The sequence below is a fragment of the Aulostomus chinensis genome, chromosome 5 (genome assembly GCF_037954235.1).
Source record: "Aulostomus chinensis isolate RoL2024-O1b breed Wild chromosome 5, RoL_Achi_v1.0, whole genome shotgun sequence".
Lineage (NCBI taxonomy): Eukaryota > Metazoa > Chordata > Actinopteri > Syngnathiformes > Aulostomidae > Aulostomus > Aulostomus chinensis.
In genome coordinates this window covers 21,630,421-21,651,494 of record NC_141324.1, presented here as the reverse complement: position 1 = coordinate 21,651,494, position 21,074 = coordinate 21,630,421, and the positions used below count along the sequence as shown (strand labels likewise).

The 21,074-nt window shown below is 40.7% G+C and overlaps 2 protein-coding genes across 5 annotated transcripts in view; one reads left to right on the top strand and one right to left on the bottom strand.

The window, feature by feature from the left end:
- Positions 1 to 15,368, top strand: part of astn1 (astrotactin 1) — a 304,706-nt gene extending 289,338 nt beyond the window's left edge. For all 4 annotated transcript variants that reach the window (XM_086203885.1, XM_086203887.1, XM_086203888.1 and 1 more), the window contains one exon: positions 11,530 to 15,368. In XM_086203885.1, coding sequence (XP_086060011.1) covers positions 11,530 to 11,767 — 238 coding nt within the window. In that variant the 3' untranslated portion in view covers positions 11,768 to 15,368. The remainder of the gene's footprint in view (positions 1 to 11,529) is intronic.
- Positions 15,369 to 17,969: 2,601 nt separating this feature from the next.
- Positions 17,970 to 21,074, bottom strand: part of pappa2 (pappalysin 2) — a 75,271-nt gene continuing 72,166 nt past the window's right edge. The window contains exon 27 of the mRNA XM_086203884.1: positions 17,970 to 19,520. Coding sequence (XP_086060010.1) covers positions 19,386 to 19,520 — 135 coding nt within the window. The 3' untranslated portion in view covers positions 17,970 to 19,385. The remainder of the gene's footprint in view (positions 19,521 to 21,074) is intronic.

Sequence of the window (21,074 nt, the reverse complement as noted above, 5' to 3'; positions counted from 1 at the left end):
AACTATTTTCCACAAAATTCAGTCTCGTTGCAGTTATAAAGAATTTGCTGCGATCTAAAGATGTTTTAGAAAATCAATTTTCTATTTTTCTCTGATTCTGTACATTGTGATCATTTGAAACACACTTGTGGTTGAGTGCCAGTAGATCTGATTTGGTTTTGAAATGGGATTTATTGATAACATTATTTTGTCAAGAGTTAAAATATTGAATATTTGGACTGCATTGGGTGAACAGGTTTTACCAACTGAAGCAAGGGGCTGTTGAGGGCATTAAAACCCAGCTCAACTTTTACCGCAATACAATTTCAAGTCAGAGTGGACGATAAAAAACTGTCCCAAATGACTTTACATTGTCTTGTCTTCTGAAAGTCCCTCAAACTTGAAAGTTGTACCTTATTGCTTGAGAGGCTCTCTGCCCAAAACACTATTCTCAGTTTCTAGGAAGAAATTGTACAAAGGAAACAAGAAAGGCATCGTTCATTTAAGATTCAAGCAGTCTACCCGAAAAAGAAATACAAATAATTCTTAACATATTTCTATTTGCATATTAAATTTGATGAGTTATTTTAAAAGCACCTATTTCCTGCACAATTTTAGACATGTCAGATCTACATGGTTTCTGCTTGGATTACTGTTCAGGACCTCACAACATGATACATGGGAAAGAAAAGGATTTTATTAATAATAATTGCTATATTGTACATAATAATTTCCTTTACAATTTCTTGGAATGACATTTGCAAAGTTGATCAGTTGTACACTTTAAATGAACACACCCACAGTAACAGCAACACGCTAAATTGTAGCTGGCATTACAAACATGCTTCACAATACGAATTTATGGGGATACATGGCGACAAAATAGTGTCACCAGAGGCGAGTACCGATATCCAGTATCCCGACAAAATACATTGATGTAAGAGTTTAATTGCATAGCTCTGGTATCAACCATTCATGGGTTTTATTTTTCTTCTCAATCACGGGCAGATGTCTGCTCAGTGAGTCAAAACTAACATCTCTGAATGGAGCTGGTTGTTTGTGTGAATTAAAGTTGTGTGTGGGGGGGGGGCAGGGGGGGGTCATTTAAACTGACTGGCAAGTAGAGTGAGCTTAACCTCTGTGACATCACCAGGGCCATTTAGTAACACTCAACCAGGGAGGGCCCCAGCTCTCCTCCCAAACTACGGATAAATACCCATCATATAAAATTGTAACTTAATGTTTTATAAACAGAGACATGTGTCTGATATAAAATATACTTGTAAACGGCAGTCTGTGGTCCATGCTTTCACTTTGGCAGGTGAGACTGATTAGCAAAGGCTCCCTTAACGTTCCCTGTTTCTCCCTCTGTCTGTGGATTCCCCCACCCTAAATGAAAGGTTATTTTTAATAGGACCCGTGCTGGAAAGAGTTGCGTAATTGAGGGAGTTGCTTCTGAAGTGTTCCATTAAAATGCACTTACATTAACAGCCCCCCCTCCAATTTAGTTAAAGGGAGGGGTGATTATGTTAATAAACGTACCTCAGAGCTGGGAAACAAGTAGAGAGGTGCACACAAGTGGGGTCTGGCAACACGGAAAGAAGGTGTTAACATGTTTGGTGTTTGTTTTTTTTGTTGTTATTTTTTTTTAGCCAGATTATTAAAGGAACATTAGACTTTCCTATATGTTTCGATACGAGGAAAAAGCCTCTGTTCTGCACCTGAGGCAGAGCTGTGTGTTCGCTCCGCTTACCAAGCGAGCAGGCGACAAGGTTAATGGCCTCACTGCTCCACCGCTGTGTCTTAGTGTGCTGACAACATCCCAGCAGCGTCAGGCCTTTTGTTCCTCTTTTGTTATTTGACTATTGGGAAAAACAAACGCAGCACATAAATAGTCATACTGACGCCAGGCTAAAAATACCGCTGATATCATTTTTAGCAAACCAAAACAATGGGCATGCTAAGGTTCTGACTTTTCAAGCAGACAGTGTTGATGTTGGAGCAGCCTTGTGAGAGCACCTAAGATCATCTTGATCATTGTCATTCAGTTGAACAGAGGCTGACCAGGACAGTGAGGAAATTAAAATCAGATATAGATTTGGCCAAGCATGAATAAACATCGTGTTAACATGTTGATAAAGATTATGTTTCTGTTTTGATCGGAATTAATCAGTCAAATGCCTTCCACATGATTCCAATGTAATAGTACACTGGTAGGAAGTGCTGTTATCTTCCAGTGTAGTTGGTATTGCTTTCATGTGTGTGTGTGTGTGTGTGTGTGTGTGTGTGTGTGTGTGTGTGTGTGTGTGTGTGTGTGTCAGAGAGAGAGAACGCTGAAAGCAGGGGGTACGGCAGAGGTTGTGTTCGCTGTAGTTGTCCATCAATTCGAACAGCGTTATAAAACTGTTCTCATGAAATTTTAATATTACTCATCATTAAAATTTGTATTTTTAAAGAAAATATGATGACGTTGCCGGTTTAATAAGATTTAATGTTCAAACAATTAAATCCTGGACTTGGATCACAGGTTTATTGGGGATGGAGGGACTAGATGGACTGGAACATTGGACCAAGTGATCACTTTTCATGTCAATACTAACAGAAATGGATGCTGCAGAGGTGACTGTCGCTCTGTGAATTCTATGCTTGTGTGATTTTATAATCCTTCTTCACCAGGGGGAAATCCATTAGTGAATATTAGGCTGTGTTTACACCCACAGTGGGTTCAAGGTTTGGGTTAGAAGATGGTTGTTGTCTTTGAACCTGCTGTAACATAATTGTAAGGATTCCCCCAGTTTCTTTAGAAGGGTAATAAAGGCAGTGAAACCTGCAAGGCAACCGGATTCACAAGATCAAAGGAGAATCCAATTTTCCAGGCTTGTGTCCTCACCAAAAGGGGTTCAGCCAATCACCATTCTCTGAAGAGAAAGGGGGCGTGGTTTTGGTGTGACAATACCACAGACGGTTTGTTCAAATAAAAGTGGCAGCTTCCAACGAGGTCGGCGTACCTTCTGCTAAAACATGAGTAAGATCAGACCTGATATTGACTGACTTGACTCAAGGCAAAAAGATGTTTTTACTCCTCTACCACCGGGCTTCAGCTTTTACTGTACATCTGATTGGTTGTAATTAGCCCATAATAAACAATGATGGAGTGACGGCTGTATTCTTGGATTTGTTCACAGCAGACTTGTGTGCGGTGTGACATCATTTAGAGCTTAACCAACCTCTACTGAAAGAAGTTGTTAGCACTTTATTAAAAGAACCATGTTATATTCATGAGTATCTAAAGACCACATCCAAAAGTGGAACCTGATCCAGATTACTAGTGAGGCAAGCCGTGCGGTGAATTAGACATCAGTGTTGTTTAGCTGTAAAATGAGATGGTTTGTCACAGCCACCATCTTGGATCTGCCGTGCGGCGTTCAGCACCATATGTACATCACTTTGCAGCCAGTAAATGTGTCCTTAGGTACTGTAAATGTGTAGTTAGAACAACAGTCTTTTTGCTTCGCTCTGATAAATTTTGCCAAAATAATCAGGGGGGCAACATACTGGAAGCATTTTTCATTTGCATAAACGTCCCACAACTAAACGATTCCTTGAGTTTGCAGTTTGTTCTTAATTAATCATGTCTTTGGCCTCTTGTCAGGGAAGGTAACCCTCCCACCCGAACAACTCAGAGCTGTGGAACCGCTGACATTAAACAAGAGCACAGACAGTCCAGACCACTTCAGCACACGCACACATAGACCACACATGCAAAAACCACATACACAATACTTTAACCATGCGCATACAATCACTCACACACACACACACACACACACACACACACACACACACACACACACACACACACACAGTCTCATCTTTCCAAACCATCTTAGTAGGAGAACTCCCCAGAATCCCTGTCACAAACAATATGGGCTGAATAAAACCGATTTTCATTAGCTAATCAAAATACAGATGATCATGAGAGCTCTGCTGATGCTCCCATGCCATATCACCTCTTATCAGCCAAGTAAGCAATACTTGGGAACAAATAAATGAACAATCGGGGCTTTATTTGTCTTGTAGCAGCAGATATTCAGAACCGCTGTTTTTAGAAACACAGCTATCAAATCACACTGACGGGACCATTTTGGCTTCTTCTCGAGGACATTTTTGTTGCCTTTTTCATGTGTGACGTTTTAACTAAAACCATAATATCACCGAAAGTCTGTCTCTCCAAGGTTTGACACTTCTTCTCCTGAGGGCCAGACCTTGTCATCGCTGGGGGAGTACCCATTATTTAAGGCACGCCGCCTGGCTGTTGACTCAGAAACACAAGATGTTTTGGCTGGGCTGTAAGAAAATCCTCGATTCCTCACCAGTTAAGTCTTGATCGTGTCCTTGGTTGGACCCTTTACGGAACTGAAAGAATATTAGATTTTATTTTGTTTTTTTCCTTTTTGTTTCTATGTGACAGTCTCTCTAATCAGGGCAGCGCTTGCGATAATAATTCTTGTTATTTTTGGAGGTTCTCTCAGAAACTCATAATCATAATCACAGAAAACTGTTTAGCATTGCTCTCTGACTTTTTATGGACAGGGAAGGTCACAAACACAGCAGTGATTTGTCAGTTTCTGTGACGTCGAGTAGTGAAGAGAAGCCTAAATATTTACATCCTCTGATACAGATTTCCAGTAAAAGTACCCAGGTTCCCAACAATAGAGTACTTTGTTATGAGTTAAAGTACCTTATCTGCCCTCACCAGTGGGCTCCTCTGAGTCTCTCCTGTCATATGCAATATTTAGTGGCACTGAGCATTAGAATTTTAGTAGATGATGTGACGAGAATAGAATATTTGTACAAAAACAGGTATTTTGCGCAAAGCCGAGCCAGACGAAGTCATTATTTATGTATGACATAGGTGATTGCCGTGGTTTTTCGGCGGCACCACCATGAGGTTGATGTTTTTGCATATTAGGGAAATGCCTCATTAGATATTAAATGGATTTCCAGGAATTCTGGGGAAAGATGTCATGTTTTTTTTTCTAGAATACCTTGTGATAACTATTGTGATTTCCCAAAATCTCACTCCACTGCAGACTCCTACTGCAATTTTTTAATCAGACCCTCTGCGTTGGCACGCGTCCACTGTGCCTCTAGAGAGGGCTCATTAAAAGGAAGACTGGGCTTTCTTTTTTTTTAAAACCCAGCTGAAGTCTGTCTGACCTCAACCTTGGTGGTCTTCATGGGTCCACTTATTTGCTGTAAGGGGCCAGTTTTCCTTCGTTTCCCCTTGAAATAAGGGGAGGATGTTGGACATGCACACAGTTCTGTCAAGGAGAGTTACTTTACTGTCATCACTCAGACAAACAAAGCCCTAACACTGCATTCACACAACTGAAAAACATAGCAGGAGTGCGAAAAGAAGCAAAGTGGAGGATTTATTGAGATCATTTATACATTTTATCACTGGTTTCCATGAGTTTGCAATCACCTCAAACCGAGAATTGTGTTTGGAGTGAGCTTTCTGTAGCGACAGGGAATGGGTCCACATCCCTAGAGCCTGCCATGTTAAATCAACTGCACCATGGGATGTGGACTGAAGTCATGTGACTTGGGCTTAAGACAGATTTGACTCAGCAAAACCATTAAAAGCTTCACTTTGACTTTAACACCAATACCTTGTGACTTAAGTTGGACTTGAGCCTTGTGACTTGAAAGACTTGATTCCCCCCTCCAAGTGCAAAATGTTAAAAATAAGACGAACATGAACAATGTTTTACAACCCAATTTAATTTCCCCACACTTAAACAAATATAGGAAATAATACAATCTGATATTCAATGTGGAAAACATTCAGTTGGAAAATCCCGTTGACAATGATGGAAAAACAATAAGAATGGTAAGATTTGGGGCTAATTATTAGTAGTTAGCAAGCTGGCAGTTAGCTAAGTCGTTCGTTGGCTAATGTTAAATAAGACTCCGTCCCTAACAGAAGCTCGTCGTCTAGTTTACGAGAAAAAGATTGCAGGTTTTTTTTCTGACACTTCTGCTTTTTGTTTGCTGCCATTTTCCAAGTCCCCCTCGCCACGTGAAACCATGACAAACTCTATGCTGGCAAGTCAGAGAAACCTACGTGTTGAAAATGACTTCTCATGAAGAATTTGATCATGAAGTACAGCCGGTCCATAGAGTGATTTTGGTGAATGGTTGTAAATTATGCAGCGAATATGAATATATAAACTTGTTCACTGAATAGGACGTGGTTTAATCCTTGATGTTATTTTGTAGTCCTTTGCTAAGCATCGCCCACAGTGATAAGGATTTGCTCTATTTTATTATGATTTTGTGTGTCAAAGCTAAACAAATAAAATGCTGATAATTATTTCATTCCAGTACAATAAAACAGGTCAAACTGCAGCAGATTGTGTTCATCACAGGCAAGTTTACTGCTGTAATCATTAGGAAATTAAACCAATTACCCCTCTATAATATTTATTTCTTTTTTTGCTGTGGATTGTGACCAATAAATCACTTCAAATATAGAGATTAATATCAAGGAAAACCACCTAATCTGGTTGTATTATTATTTGTTTCAATGGATTGCAGATTGAGGTAGCGGTTGCTGGGTGAGCGACGTTGACTGGTAGGAGGAGAGAGAGTTGTGTCATGTACTTAGTTCATAGCCTTGTCTCATCTAAACAGATGTTTAAACAGTTTATGACTTTCAAGGTAATACACAACGTTTGCCTTTTGAAATTTCTTGCAAAAACAAAAACTATCCAGACTCTCATTTGGAAATGACAATGGAGACACCTAAGACTTGAGCTGCCGATGATTCTGGCAACTTCATTGTAGCTCTGTTGAAGTTTTTATAAATTAATCCCTTTTGTGCCTGTGATTTATTAGTACTTTTTTTTTGTCCTTCATGTGCAGTGGAACAACCTCTGTCATTGTTCCACACTTCACACATGATCACTGACTAATAGATGTTTTAATTTTCAAGACGTCGACATGAGATTTTATATTAGACTCAAAAAAACTGCTCCCTTGTTTTCACTTATTAAATTTGTTACATTTGGTGGCACTTAAAATGCTAAAATTCATTCACCAAGACTTGGATATGGAGGAGCTTTTGCTGCATGCTCATACTCGTGATTTTATAAAAGATAAACGTAAAAGGTTTTTGTACGTTTGATATAATACGAACGCTTACTCTGTTTGCTTTAATTACCAGTACAGAATCGAGGACCTCCAAAGTTTGAGAACCAACATTGTGAGAAATGCAGGATTATCTGTGAGTGGCCCTGCAAGCTACCGTAGATTTTCCTCACGGGGGATAAGTCAAGGATTGGCAGTCTCCAACTTCACCACTAGATGTCACTTGGCCCCACACACTGCTGAATTTAAGGTCTGATTCGAAATATGTTTTTGACACAGATAATTGGCAGGTAGTGGGACATGCTGATGCCCGACTCCAACTGTTTGGGTGTCTTGAGGTGGATTATATTCGAATGGTGCGAACTATTATCTGACTCTGTTTTCGTATTTCATTTATTGGTACCAGGTGTAGGTTTTGCACAGGTACAGTTTGCCTGTGCATCGTATCGGTGGTCCGAGCAGATGGTGTTTGCCGTTGGTCGTTGTTTGTGTCATTCAGTCAGCTGTAAGAAAATTGATGATAATTAGAATAAATGGAAGCATATTTCAAATTATCGATTTGTTTCTTAAAACTGTACGTTTGCTTTTTTTTTTTCACCGTGACCGAATAATGTTGCGCTGCATGTGGCGATGGCTGTGTAAAGATGACATGTGTGGATGATTGCATATGACATGTTTGCAATGAAAGCGCACACACACACACACACAAGTTGCACATGTGTGTGTTCACATATCTTGAAGACTGTTTTCCACTCCTATACATGCACAAGCCTTTATGGACACAACTGCTGCTATTTGGAACCTGCAAAACCTCCCTCTGACTTCCTGAGAAATGAAAGCATAACAAACCACATTTTTTCCCCTTTATTTTAAGCAAATAAATAACCCAATTTCCTTAAACCACTAAAATCTGTGGAAAAATGTTGGGAACATAAAGAGGTTTCAGAAAAATGATATGAATGACAGTATAGCAGTACACTTCCAGTACCAACACAAGGCTTCTTGTCTGAAGACAGGCTGTCCGACAAGACTGACAACTTAAAAATTGTTATTTCTTTTCTCTGCAGCTTCAAGGGCAGAAAACATAACAGGCTGTTGAAGTCGCTGTGATGGCTCTGTTGACATGCATTTTCAAAGCTGACATCGTCCCGCCACATCCATGTGTACATACAACATTCAAAATAAAGCCTGATTCCAAAAACAATTCAATAAGATATTTACTGGCTAAATGACGTGCTAAGAGGATGTTGTGTCCCATGCATCTCTTTATGTTTTATGATTTTGCAAGTTGTAGAGGAATGCCAACAATAACACAGAAGTATGTTGGTCTCTTAAGAGTTTCACCTCTTTGAAAGCAGTTATGGCCTTTTGTGGCACAGAAAATACATTCATTTTCCAGAAATAACATGAACATTCAGTAAAAATATGGTGACGTGCTATATGTTTACAGAACAGCAGTTGATTTGGATTCAGTAGATGACAAGAGATGAAATACTGTGGAGGGATCCACAGGCCACACATTTTCTGTATTATTACAGTCTGTTCAACAGCGCCAACTTTAAGATCAAAACACCAAAGAATCACAGATTTTTTTTAAAAAAATCAAAAGAGGGCTTAGTCATCTTTTTGAATGGGTGTTTGACAAGTGGATATTACATCTGCCACAAGGACTGGAACACACAAGCTACGAAAAATCACAGAAATACATTATTTTCTTGCTTACTTATTTTGGTATGTAGCCATGATAATAGTTTTTGACTAGTCTCACTGTCTACATTGTATTAGGATAGATTCATCTTCTATTAAAGGACCAGTGCTTACAACATTTTCTCATTCCTTCAATTACTCCACTTTCTCATTAGCTCGAAAGGTTCTGACACCTCAGACGCCCCTCATGTGTTAAACAAAGCCTGCCAAGCCAAAATACCTGTTTTTTCCAACTCTTTCAAAAGCATGTTTCCTCTGCGCCCCCATTACAAATCCGTTTTAAAGGTCTTTGACCTCAATTCTGCCTGTTATTCTTGGAATTTACCTTGCAAAAATAAATTAATTCTCGGAAATATTGGTGTTTCATGAAGTGTGATCACCATGGCTGAAGTCCAGTTAGGTTTAAGGTGTTGTGATTTTGTTGTTATTGTTGACATGGTTACTCAGTGTTTGAATTGTGAAAGTACCTTGACTTACGGTAGCAACTGCAACACCCTGTGAAACTCCCACTCCGAAGCCAAGTGTTTGGTATTGACAATATTTTGTTCATACACAGCTTCACCTTCCATCTCTGTACTGTACATCTAAAAATTGACAGGTCTCCAACTGTGACATAATTTAGAACCGAGAGCAACTGACCAAACCATCTGCAGACTGTCTTATAACATACAAAATGTTAGCAAGAGAACCTACAATAGCCTTCAGTTACTCACTTTGCACCACAGTGGCTAGCTGCTTTGCATGCTAACACTAGCTAACTTTAGTAATATTATGGTTAAAAGTGGGCTGCACGGTGGTGCAGTGGTCAGCACTGTCGCCTCACAGCAAGAAGGTTCCGGGTTTGAGTCCTGGCTCGGGCACAGGATCTTTCTGTGTGGAGTTTGCATGTTCTCCCTGTTCCTGTGTGGGTTCTCTCTGGGTACTCCGGCTTCTTCCCACCATCCAAAAACATGCAATTGAGGACTAGGCTGATTGAATACTCTAAATTGACCGTAGGTACGAATGTGAGTGTGAATGGTTGTTTATCTCTCTACATTGACCCTGCGGTGGACTGGCGACCTGTCCAGGGTGAACCCCGCCTCTCGCCCGTAGATGCTGGGATAGGCTCCAGCCCCCCCTGCGACCTTTAATGTGCAGGAATAAGCGGAAGACAATGGATGGATGGTTAAAAGCTATTTTCTTCATTTAGGTTTTAGTTTTTGTTTATTCTGTATGACTGTAGAGACGTGGTGCACAGGCCAACCTGGCTATTGTGTGTAGATATGAAAAGTTTTCATGAAATGCTAGTATGAAAAGGATTCTTCATTTCAGGTGATTATAAATAATATTTGAATCAATCGCTAGCTCCTGGAAGTCTCTGATGTGCTTCGTGCAGGTTTGCACCTGCTGAACTGGTTTGCTCCTCCCATGTGTGAATGTGTACCACAGCAGTAGAGATGTATATCAGCAAAGCTCAATTACCAATTTGCCTCCTCCTGCATTTTACAGTGGAAGTTGACCTTCATTCTTACAAGTGTGAATTATAGGCATGAGTGAGCACGGTGAGCCAGCAACTCTAAAATCTTTCAGAAATGGATGTTATCGCCATCTATTATCAAGGACATTTACAGGTGCATGTCGAATGTGTGCGCTCCGATGTGTCATCCGTTCGTCAGTGTTATGCCGCTCCGGTGTTTTAAGTGCATCCAGCAGACCTGTGGCTTGGCAGAATGAAAAGTCTGCACTGTCGAAGGGCTGATTTGGCCGAAGCAAGAGGGAATGAATGAAATCTCATCTCGCTGCATCAGGCGTAATGGTTATTTATTGCATTCAGTGTCCCTATGAGATGTATTTATGTGAACTCTGTGCATCATGTTACTAATGGAGATGATTTTTCAGCTGGGCTGGTTTGGCTAATGGACAAATCCAAGTGCTTCATAGGTATTGCAGAAACATCCTTTAGCCTGTTTTCCTCTTCAGCAGCAGGTTCTTACCACGGCTTTCATTTATTCATCTTCTTTTTTTTTTATATTTTGGTGTTATCATTCCCACACAAACCTTCAGCAGTCACGGCGTGTTCTTCGGGCCTGTACTGGAATGGGTTGGTAACAGAGTTAACTTACCCTTCAGACAGGAGGCAGTGGGTCACTTTTAGGACTTATTATGTGATTGTCTTTTTTTTTTAATCTTGACCCTCCCTGAAACTAAAAAATATGTAGAAAGAGTTGAGGAAATGCATGACCCTTCCTCAACCATATTTAAACATATAATAATATGTTATAATATTATGCTAAATGGTAACTTACTTTAAAAAAAGGACTAGACTAGAGATACTTGACTCGACCGATGGGACCTGTCTGGTGGGGTTCAGACCAAACTTTAGAAATTATGTTCATATTTGTGTCTTTATAATCAGGCTGCTCCAAATCTTTATCTTTAAAGCAGGTGGGAAGAGAACACAGCACAATGCATAGCTCGTACATCATCACGCACAGCCAAAGTCAATGTAAGAAAGAAAAAAAACCCTGCAGTTTATCACTGTGTTAAAAGCATCCATCTCCAAAATGAATGAGGTTTTCCTTCCGTGTGTTGCACAGGTGTCCGTCTCCCGGGACACGTGTCACCTATATGTCTTCTTTCTTTAAGGAATCCATCACAAACAACAAACAGAAAGACTCCTAAATCACCCGTTCCGTTTTGTTCCCACAGGAAGGCTGGCCTCATCCTCTCCCAGTTAGATGAACTCTCTCCATGGTGCAAAGGTCTTCTTCAGGAGCCCAAGATCGGCCTTCGCAGGATGTCTCTCAAGTTCCTGTCCTGCCGATACACCGACACCAAGGCCTTTGGACTGAACTGGGCGGACATGGGTCAGGACGTACACAAGGCCTGTGACGAGCAGATGCTCACCGTCATGTACAATGACTATGGCGAGCCCAAGGAGCTCTAAAGATATTTCAAGGTTTGATGTCTACAGAAATATCAAGATTTGTGCAAATCCAACAAAGATATGACTAAATTACAGGTTTTGATTTGATAAACTATTTGGATTTAAAGCATCATGTGCAAATGTTCATGGATTTTGATCAGAATGAAATCAAAATCACAAGGCAAAACACTTGATTTCTCTGTTTTTTACTAACCACATTACAAACCCGCAGCCTCACAGCTTTATTCATCCTCCCCACTCTCTGGACGGAGGCCAGTCGTAAGGCAAACCTTGACACATGTTCACAGATAAAGCTGATCCGCGGTACCTCTTCGCTCCACGTCTTTCATCAGATTTTCATTAATCACGTGTCGTCGCTGTATGAGTGTAATGATACGTCGAGTATTTTCTGTACAGAACAAAGCAGCAGTCTAACGTGACACGAGGAAAGCAATTATTGTGAGGCAGCTGCAACTACGTCATGTTAAAGACTAGCTTGTTGCTTGATTCAAGGTTAGTCACTGTCAACATCTGCATGCTTTGGCGTTGATTGTGAAACTTTGGAAAGGAGGACTGGAAGGTTATGAGTAGTTAAACTTAGGCAGGCTCTATTCTGTTTGTAGGCCCTCTTGAGTCTTTGAAGCAGACTCCAGCCCTCGGGGCCGGCGTTCTTCATTGTCAAATCACAATGTGGAATCAAGAATTTATATCATAATAAAGTTAAAGCAACTGAGAAAAGAGCGGTGCATTCTTTTAATTTATATGACGTGCACATGTTTTATTGGAACTCGATGCAGAGCTAAAATAAAAACTTTTATTTCACTCCGTCTTTATTGGACTTTGTTAAATCTTTGATAGAGACGGAGTTCATGTTTTTTAGCTTTTCTCGCAAAAATCTGATACAGCAGTATTGTCTAGAGGGGGGGAAAACAAACAGGTGGAATTCAGTTCAATCATTTTTAGTGCAAAGTTCTGAAAAACTGATTTTGAACATACACGGCTGTTTAATGCTTGTTTAAATCCAAATTATATGTTTTGGGGTTTTTTTTGGGGGGGGGGGGTCTTTTATTTCAGTGGAGAACAAATGTATAGATTATAAACTGCTGATGTCCAACAAGTGGCCCCGAAAAAAGATATTGATCACGACTTTATACCCAACAGCCTGACAACAGATGAAAACTGTTATCAGAGGTGCTGCATGATCACACTAGAACACTGTCATCAGTTTTACAGGTTCTTAGGTAGTTTTACAATCGCTTTTTGTGACATGCGTTTATCATGAATAAGTGCAACACACTCGGCCGGTGGCTCGTGTCAAATATCTAAGTATTGGAAGCTAGGATGCACATAAGTTCTCATCAAAGATGCTGTTTTAAAGGGAAAAATTTGCTCACGTTTTACGTCACTGTTGATGGTAAATGCAGTTAACCGAAACAGTAAAGGCACCATTGTCTGCAACATTGACTGAGAACGCAGAATTCTCCAGTCTCTCATGGTCTTCATGTACCAGGATGCATTGCACGCAAGCTACGGATGCCAAACCCCTAAAAAACAGTGAAGCGAAGCTGTTATGTCGCTGCTGTCAAAGTCACCAAACTCCTACTTGAAAAGCATTACATTACAAGTCATTTTACCTCATAGAACACTCTGGACTCTTTCTCCTCTGACAGGGACTTGGCTCTTTATTGAAGCTCACAACACTCTCAAGTCTTCTTTCACATATTCTATCTGTGACCAACTCCACCAAGGCTTCAGAAACTGGTTGCAGGAAATTGCTTTTGGTTATTCAAATAGAGAAATTGCCATTTAATACTTTACGATGACAACATAAATGGGAAACAAAGGGTACCACTCTTCCTGTGCATGTGTTTGTGTTTGGTCGGGTTATTGATTATGTAAGATTTCGTGTGGCTTTGAAGACAGTGACATAACGCTTCAGCTCCACGATGGAAGGAGCCGTCTGAGGCGGGGTAAAGTGTTGAAAATATTCAATATATAGCGCACATTTTGATTGATTTTGTAGGATGGGATGTTTCATAGGTGGCTAAAACACACACACGCACACACACCAGCAGTACATTGAGTAGAAAGTCTGTAGCGCACCTCTTTTCCAGTGAGGATTTAAACTTTCACACACGTTCTTTAGCGGCTGTTGGTGACAGCTTCCCAAAAAAAACTGCCCGTGTTGAAATGACTTGCAGCAGAATTATTCTGTTTCTGTCGTCATCAGAGGGTTAGCGAGGGGCTGTTTGCTCTCAGCAGCTCAGGCCCTGGATGGACCCCTGCTGGCCTCCTGGCTGTCCAGAGGAAGAGAGTAGAAATCCAAGCTGAGACAACAGTAACACCAACTGTACGTGTCTAATGACGACGCCGGTTTTGCAAGCGGAACACACTCTCCGGCGATTTCTCAATATAGCACACGCTGAGGAGCGTGTTGCTTTAATTGACTACATGACTGGAAATACACATAAAAAGTGGCAAATTTTTCCCTTTAATTATCACTGTTCTTTGGTTTGTTTTGTTTTTAGTTTTTTTCCTTTTGACATTTAAACACATTGAACCTTTGTTGCAGCGCAGCAAGTACATAAAGTCAGGGAAGGTCCAGATGTGATGTGGCAAAAGGTGAGGCAGCATGGAAAGCTAAAGATATTATATCGGAACGACCGAATGAAATTTTAAAAAGTAGCTAGAAGTGAATGGTTTTCTGTTATTTTAGTAGTTCAGTGTGTACATAGAGTTCTGATAAAGTGATACAACCTACTGAATGTAGTATTGATACTTTGTATTCATGAACGGGGCTTCTGTTGAAGGAGGATTTAACCTGCGTGTGGTTCATTTTGTCTGTTACTGAATCCTACCTGCCAATACTTTATTTTACAGGTTCAAATAATTCAAGAATGACCTGTAATGAAACTGCCAGTTAATGATTATGACTTCTTCTCTGTTTGTTTCGTCTTCATACGATAATGTTTCGAGCCATCCCAGTGGCATTCCAGCTAATACGCCGCGCTTTCGTTGATTCACGTTGCTGTAGTTGGTGTTATTTTCATGACTGTGCAGTGGCCATGTCGGAGATCGATGTCAGAGAAATGCAAATGTATAGTATTAGCTGCTGATTTTTAACAGATCTCATATGTGAATACTAAAAATGAACGCTTGTAGATTTCTTTTGTATAGGCAGCAGAAGTATTTCATTACTGCATCACATTGTAGCACAGTACTGTGTTTTCCTTCTGTATATACAAGTACTACAGGTGACGTTTGAAAACAGTTGCGTGTGATTGGCTTGATAGATCGTACTGTAATATTTGCTGTGTTCATGCCAGTACTGATGTGAAGAGCAGAAGGGTTTACTCTCTCTGATCCGACTGATCGGCTGAAGAAAGAACACCTGCTATCGAGAAAAATAACGACAAAATCAGTGGAACTGAACATAAAAAGATTGATGCAAAAATAATAATAATCAATAAAAAAAAATATATATATATATATAAAGGCATCCGAACCTTTAAGAGAAATGTGATCTACATCTGCATGATATTCTGTCTATATTATATGTGGCTATCATAAACTTTTTCACTTTGATCTTTGCTACTTTAAAAAAAACAATAAAGAATATATAATGAAGTATGGATGTAGAGAATTCTTCCACTCCTCTTGAATCTAAGGCTTCGTTCACGCAGCAGCCCAAGTGGCCTGACTCAGACCCCCCACCCCACCCCACCCCCCCACCCCCCAGTAACCTAGATCAGATTTTTTAAGAATGGTGTGAACAGCAGGAATCACATGGAGTCTGAACTTCAAATCAGATTTCGGTGATTAAATCCAGACGCCTGCCAATCAGATTCAGATCTGACTTCTTTAAATGTGACCTCAGTCTGAACAGCCCATGTGAAGTGTGTTGGAATTCAGTGCAGCTGTTACGTCATTTTACATCGACATGCGTCATCAGACACACCTCTGCACGGACGTAGCCGCCGTTGCTCCACCGAGCCAATGTACACTCCCCTTCTCTTAACTCTTCTCCTACCCCTCATTTGCCTCATCCTTCCCCTGCTTCCACAGTAACTTAAACATGATAACCGGAACACTCACATCTGCACACCGAGGGGGTGACTCCATGTTCTTCTTCCCCCTGTACATGTGACGTTGTGTTGTTCTTCTGCCCGTGCGTTTGACGTCGTGTTGTTTTGCACGCGGGGGTCACTTCCAACGTGAACAACAGCCACGCAAAAATCCGAATTGAGCGTGAAGACGTACAGTATGAACGCACCCCAAATGTATCCGCTAGCGTATCTAACTACCCTGCTCAGGAATAACATGAATTGTGAGGATTTTGCTGAATGGAGGAATACCAGTCAATAGATCGTTCCTTGCAAGATTTTTTGACCACTGAAAAAACAATCTCTCTCTCCCGGAGGTATTTTTTAAAACCATTACAGCCTCATCTGTCCTCCATCAGCCGTGCGAGTGCAGCAAATCAGTGGTATAGACTAGTTGGGAATAATACCGACAACCCCGCCCCCTCCCCACATGCACCCCCCCCCCCCCCCCCCAGCAAAACACCCAACAATCCCAAAAACCACCAACACATACTGTACTTTTACACACAACTGTGTCCATTCCAGAAGAACTTGGTGTAGTATGTATTTTCCGAGATTGAAACCAAAGACTTTATCGCAGTGGTTTCACACTAGGAGGTGTTTTCTTTTCACTCCACAACAAAAGCACAAGTTCTATTGTTGGCTCCTTCCCCCCTACATTTGGATTACATTGAATACAATTATATTAAGTACAAAACATAATGTGATACTTATTTTTGCTGATTCCAGTTTCAAGAGGAAGAAATAAACCACCTAACCACTAACATCCACGGTTCATAGCTTTAGTGTAGCCAAAACAATCAATATGCTATTTGAACATAACTATACTTTAAAAATAGCTTTAAAGAATAGAATGATTTCCCTGCTTCTTCCTCCCCCATCAATGCATTGATGGTTTGTTCTGTTGAATGTCAGCTCCCAAAGGTAGTTGAGGTTGTGTGTGAGCCTGTGTGTGTCTCATCAGAATCACCTGCTCATCTGTGGTTGGCGAGGGTGGCGTTTTCTTCTCCGTACTGCAAACATGTTCGACGTTTAATTTACAGTCTGTCGAACAAGCAGGCTGTAAATGCAAGAGGTGAAAAAGTCTGTTCGCTGACAGATGCCATCTAGTGGCCATAACAATCATGACCACGGAAGTGACTTCATTTTTTTATCCGATTTTTTTTTTTTTTTTTTAGGGAAACGTAAGAAGTCACATGACGTCAAAAAAAAAGTTGAGAAAAGCGTGTGACAGTGTAGCATAGCAACAGTTCACTGCAGGAGCGCCGTCGGTCGCGTGAGAAACGTTTCTAGCAGAGGTCAATCTTTATTTCCTCATCACGCAACAATGCGATCCTCCAGGAATTTAAAATGCCAAAAACCTCACAGAAACGGTTCCGAATCGTGCTGCAGGGCAAGTAGAACAAAACGGAACCAGAGTGGTTGTGAGTCGGCTATGCGCCACAGCTGTTTTGACGTAGCGTGAGAGCGGATACGGCGGATACAGCTAACCACACCGTTGTAAAAATGTGTGTCTTATCAGAAGGTCGTAACTCAACCACTATGGCTTCAAGGGTTGGAAGATAGTTTTTGCAGTTTTACCACATGTTTGCAGAGTATCTTGTAACATTAAAGTGTTTTCATGTGTGTGTGTGTGTGTGTGTGTGTGTGTGTGTGTGTGTGTGTGTGTGTGTGTGTGTATGATAAACAAAAAGCATTTGAATAGGACAGTTTTGTGACTATTAAAGAATTTTGAATCGACCAGATTCAGTCATTACCTTTGTAATCAGAAGTAGATTCCTCAAGGATGGAGGAACCTGCTGGATCTGAAGTTGAGTCCTGGTGGAATATTGCAGGTTTCCAGAAATAACCAGTGTCCTACAGAACCCCTCATGACATCATGATGACTCCACGGATAAGATCATTACATCATCCGTCTCTGCTGTGTTGTCGAGGTAATATGTCAGTTTATCACAACTGGTTATTGCGGGTTTTACTTTTATGTCCAGTGTGTGTGCTGTCAAGCCATTGTTAAAAAAAAAAGAAAGAATTTTAGTTGTACCATTCCAAGTAATAACAAAATCCTCTGTGAATCAACAAAAATCTCATAAACCATTGCAGAAGACATAACAAGGTCCGTTATAAAGTAGCTATTTATTTCATACAGAGTATAAAGTACTGTAAAATACCACAAAGAGCATGGTTACACGGGTTTCGGGCTAAGGGATACCAGGATATTTGACATACATACAAGATATGGCTGGGTTTCCGACGAATCTCTTTCGTGTGTCCACCGATTCGCCGAGAAGACTCATAGCAACGTCCAGTGCATACCTGATTCAGTGGAAACCCATAACACGTTTGAGCGCAATTATTTCGACACGGTAGTGTTCACATGGTACAGTCAACATTTGCTATTGCTTTTCTTTTTCATTCCACATCTATAATGACATTAGACTTGGATAAAGTAACATGTAAGACAATATTTTTTGTGTAAATATAATATAGCATATACAGCATGAAGCAGTGTGCACATGCTGCTCGGTACAGATCATTTATTGTGTTATTACTGGATTAGTGATACAGAGTGTTCAGTGTGTGTGTGTGTGTGTGTGTGTGTGTGTGTGTGTGTGTGTGTGTGAGAGACTAATACGTGATTTAGTAGATATGTTAGGTGGTCCAAACATATTAGTCTATACATGTTAGTTTAACAGATATGTATCCATTTACATTCCTAATGGCTAATTTTTAAGGAATAACAGTTTGAAGGATGAATCCGAGGAAGATTCGATGTCCGGGAGTCTTGAGGTAACGTCTTATGTGAAAGTGAAAAAAGAAATCCGACTAAATATTTTGCCCACCTGACTTAGAACTAGATACAAGATGACTTAAAGGATTTTAATCTGTTTATTTGGCTGTGACTTGAATATGCTACTGAAATAATTCTATTTTTTTCTATCACTGAGTGAATGGTGGAATGTAGGAGCAATAATCCTGATTGCGCTCCACAGCTTTCAGGCACGAACGGTTCTTTTGGGTTCCTACACACCAAGAATAATCAGCTCCAGAACAATACTTGAATCTATTCACAGCAGCGTTTTGTTTTTGTTTGTTTTTTTCCCCCAATTACAATATCTTGATTTAACTGAGAGACTGTCTTTCTACTTGTACTAGACTTCGGTTATTTTTATGCTCCCTATTTTTATCCTGTTTTGCATTTTTTTTCTAAATTAAATCATCTGCTCTTATCCAAATCCAACAGTCAAGGTGACCTTTAACCTCTTAATGGGAAAACAAGTCATCATATCATTACATCCACTTTGGAAATTATTTGGTTGAATTAAAGCTGCAACAAAGGAATCCACTTTATAAAGCCTGTGATGCTTTTTAAACAGTATGACCTCTAATATCAAAATGTCCTTTTACTGTATGAAGCTTGGCTTGAGTGAAATTCTTTGCGTTACAAAAAAAAACGTTACACATCGGATATTTGTTTGTTTGTTGTGGTGTGTAGTCTGTGGTTTAACACAAGTTCAGCTTCTTTCATCCCCCCCATCTTATTGCATTCCTCCTCCTCTTCCTCCTCCTCCTCCTCCTCCTCTGGAGTCCTTGGCTTTGCTCTTATTCTCCTCGGCGTCCGGATCACGGCAAGTGCACTCATCCTGATTGCAGTCTGCCCCAAACTGAATGACCTGTCAGTAAACAAATATAACATTCAGTGCTTGGCTTCCCAGCGCCACTGTAGATCTTTCAATCTGCGGCTGGACTCAAAGAAAAACACAAGACGTCTGTCTGGTGCAGATGTCTTTTTCTCTTTTTTTTCTTCTGTTTTATAAATGGATGACTAAACCGAGAAAACACACATTCCATTTGTTTGGTTCCCCTTTGTGCGACTGTCTGAGATTGTATTTGATAAAAGTGCAATTAAAAGTACTTCACTGTAAGTAGCAGCAGCAGCAGAGAGAATGGAGGATAAATATTACATCAAGGCGTTTTAGTGGTAAGCAGAGAAAAATGCACAGTTGAACGACGCATCCCAGTAGGGTTGTTACCCATCTTTAAATGGCAAAAACAGACAATAAAAAATAAATATGCTTAGAGTGAACTATTCTGTTTGTGCTGAAAGGTACGTAAGTAACCTGAGTGTGGTCTTAGTAGACTTGTTGTATTTCCTCACAGTTTCAAAGAGAACTCCAACGGCCCCCCTAGAGGCCGATAAAGCGCGTGATGTCAAATGGTTCAACGTGGCCTTTGAACGATGAGAAACCTTGAGGGTCTTCGGGGGGTGGGAAGGAGGAAAGGAAAGGAGGGAAGGGAGGAACTCACCGCCGTGGAGGTGAACGGATGAACACATGTTAAGAATCAACAACAAGAGTCTGCCAGCTCTTGTCTAGGAAGCGAGCCATCACCACAGGTTGCAAAATAAACTCTGGTGCCCCGCAAAGCAGTCTGTTGCAAGAAATGTAAACATTTGCTCCTGGAGGGAAAGGAGTGAAGGGGAAGATTGAGAAAAAGAAAGAAAGGAGGGAGAGAGGGAGAAAGGAGGGTGGGAGGCAAGGAAAGAAAATGAAAAAGATGACAGCGAGCGAGGCGAGAAGGAGAAGTGGGAGGTAAGCAGCTTGTCGGCCTTCACTGCTGATTGCCCTCGGTTTTGGACTGAGACGAGGTTGATGGCAGGGTAGGACTGAATGCTGCCGAAGGCCCAGCTTCACTTAAAATGCCAGCAGTCCCATTTAAGATGAATTGGCACAGCCATTAAATGTTTCCTTAACAGCTTCATCTTGATTCATTGATGCAGGCAGAGAACATGCCAAGCAACACTCCACTCCTGATGCCTTCTAACAACCTTTGGAAGGACTAAAGGAACTCGCTTTTGCTTCATCCGGAGAAACAAAAGCCAAGTCTTTTGGCTGTCTTGAGGGTTTATATTAGTTGCCTCCCTGCTGTTTACTGCAACATATTCCTGAACAGAATTCAACAGAGAAAGAAAGAAAAGGTTTGAAATGTAATTCGTCCTTGCGTGCATGTGTGTGTGTGTGTGTGTGTGTGTGTGTGTGTGTGTGTGTGTCTCTCTATTGTTGGTTCTTTGCCACTTTTACTCGTCGCAATTTGTCGGGTTGAACGACAAGACATGAGTCAAGAACTGTGTTTCCGTAGGTGGTGTAGCAGCTTGGATCTCTTCTTCTGGAGCTTTTCCCTCATGGCCAATGACTGAGTCTCACCTCAATCAACATTTGCGTATCCCT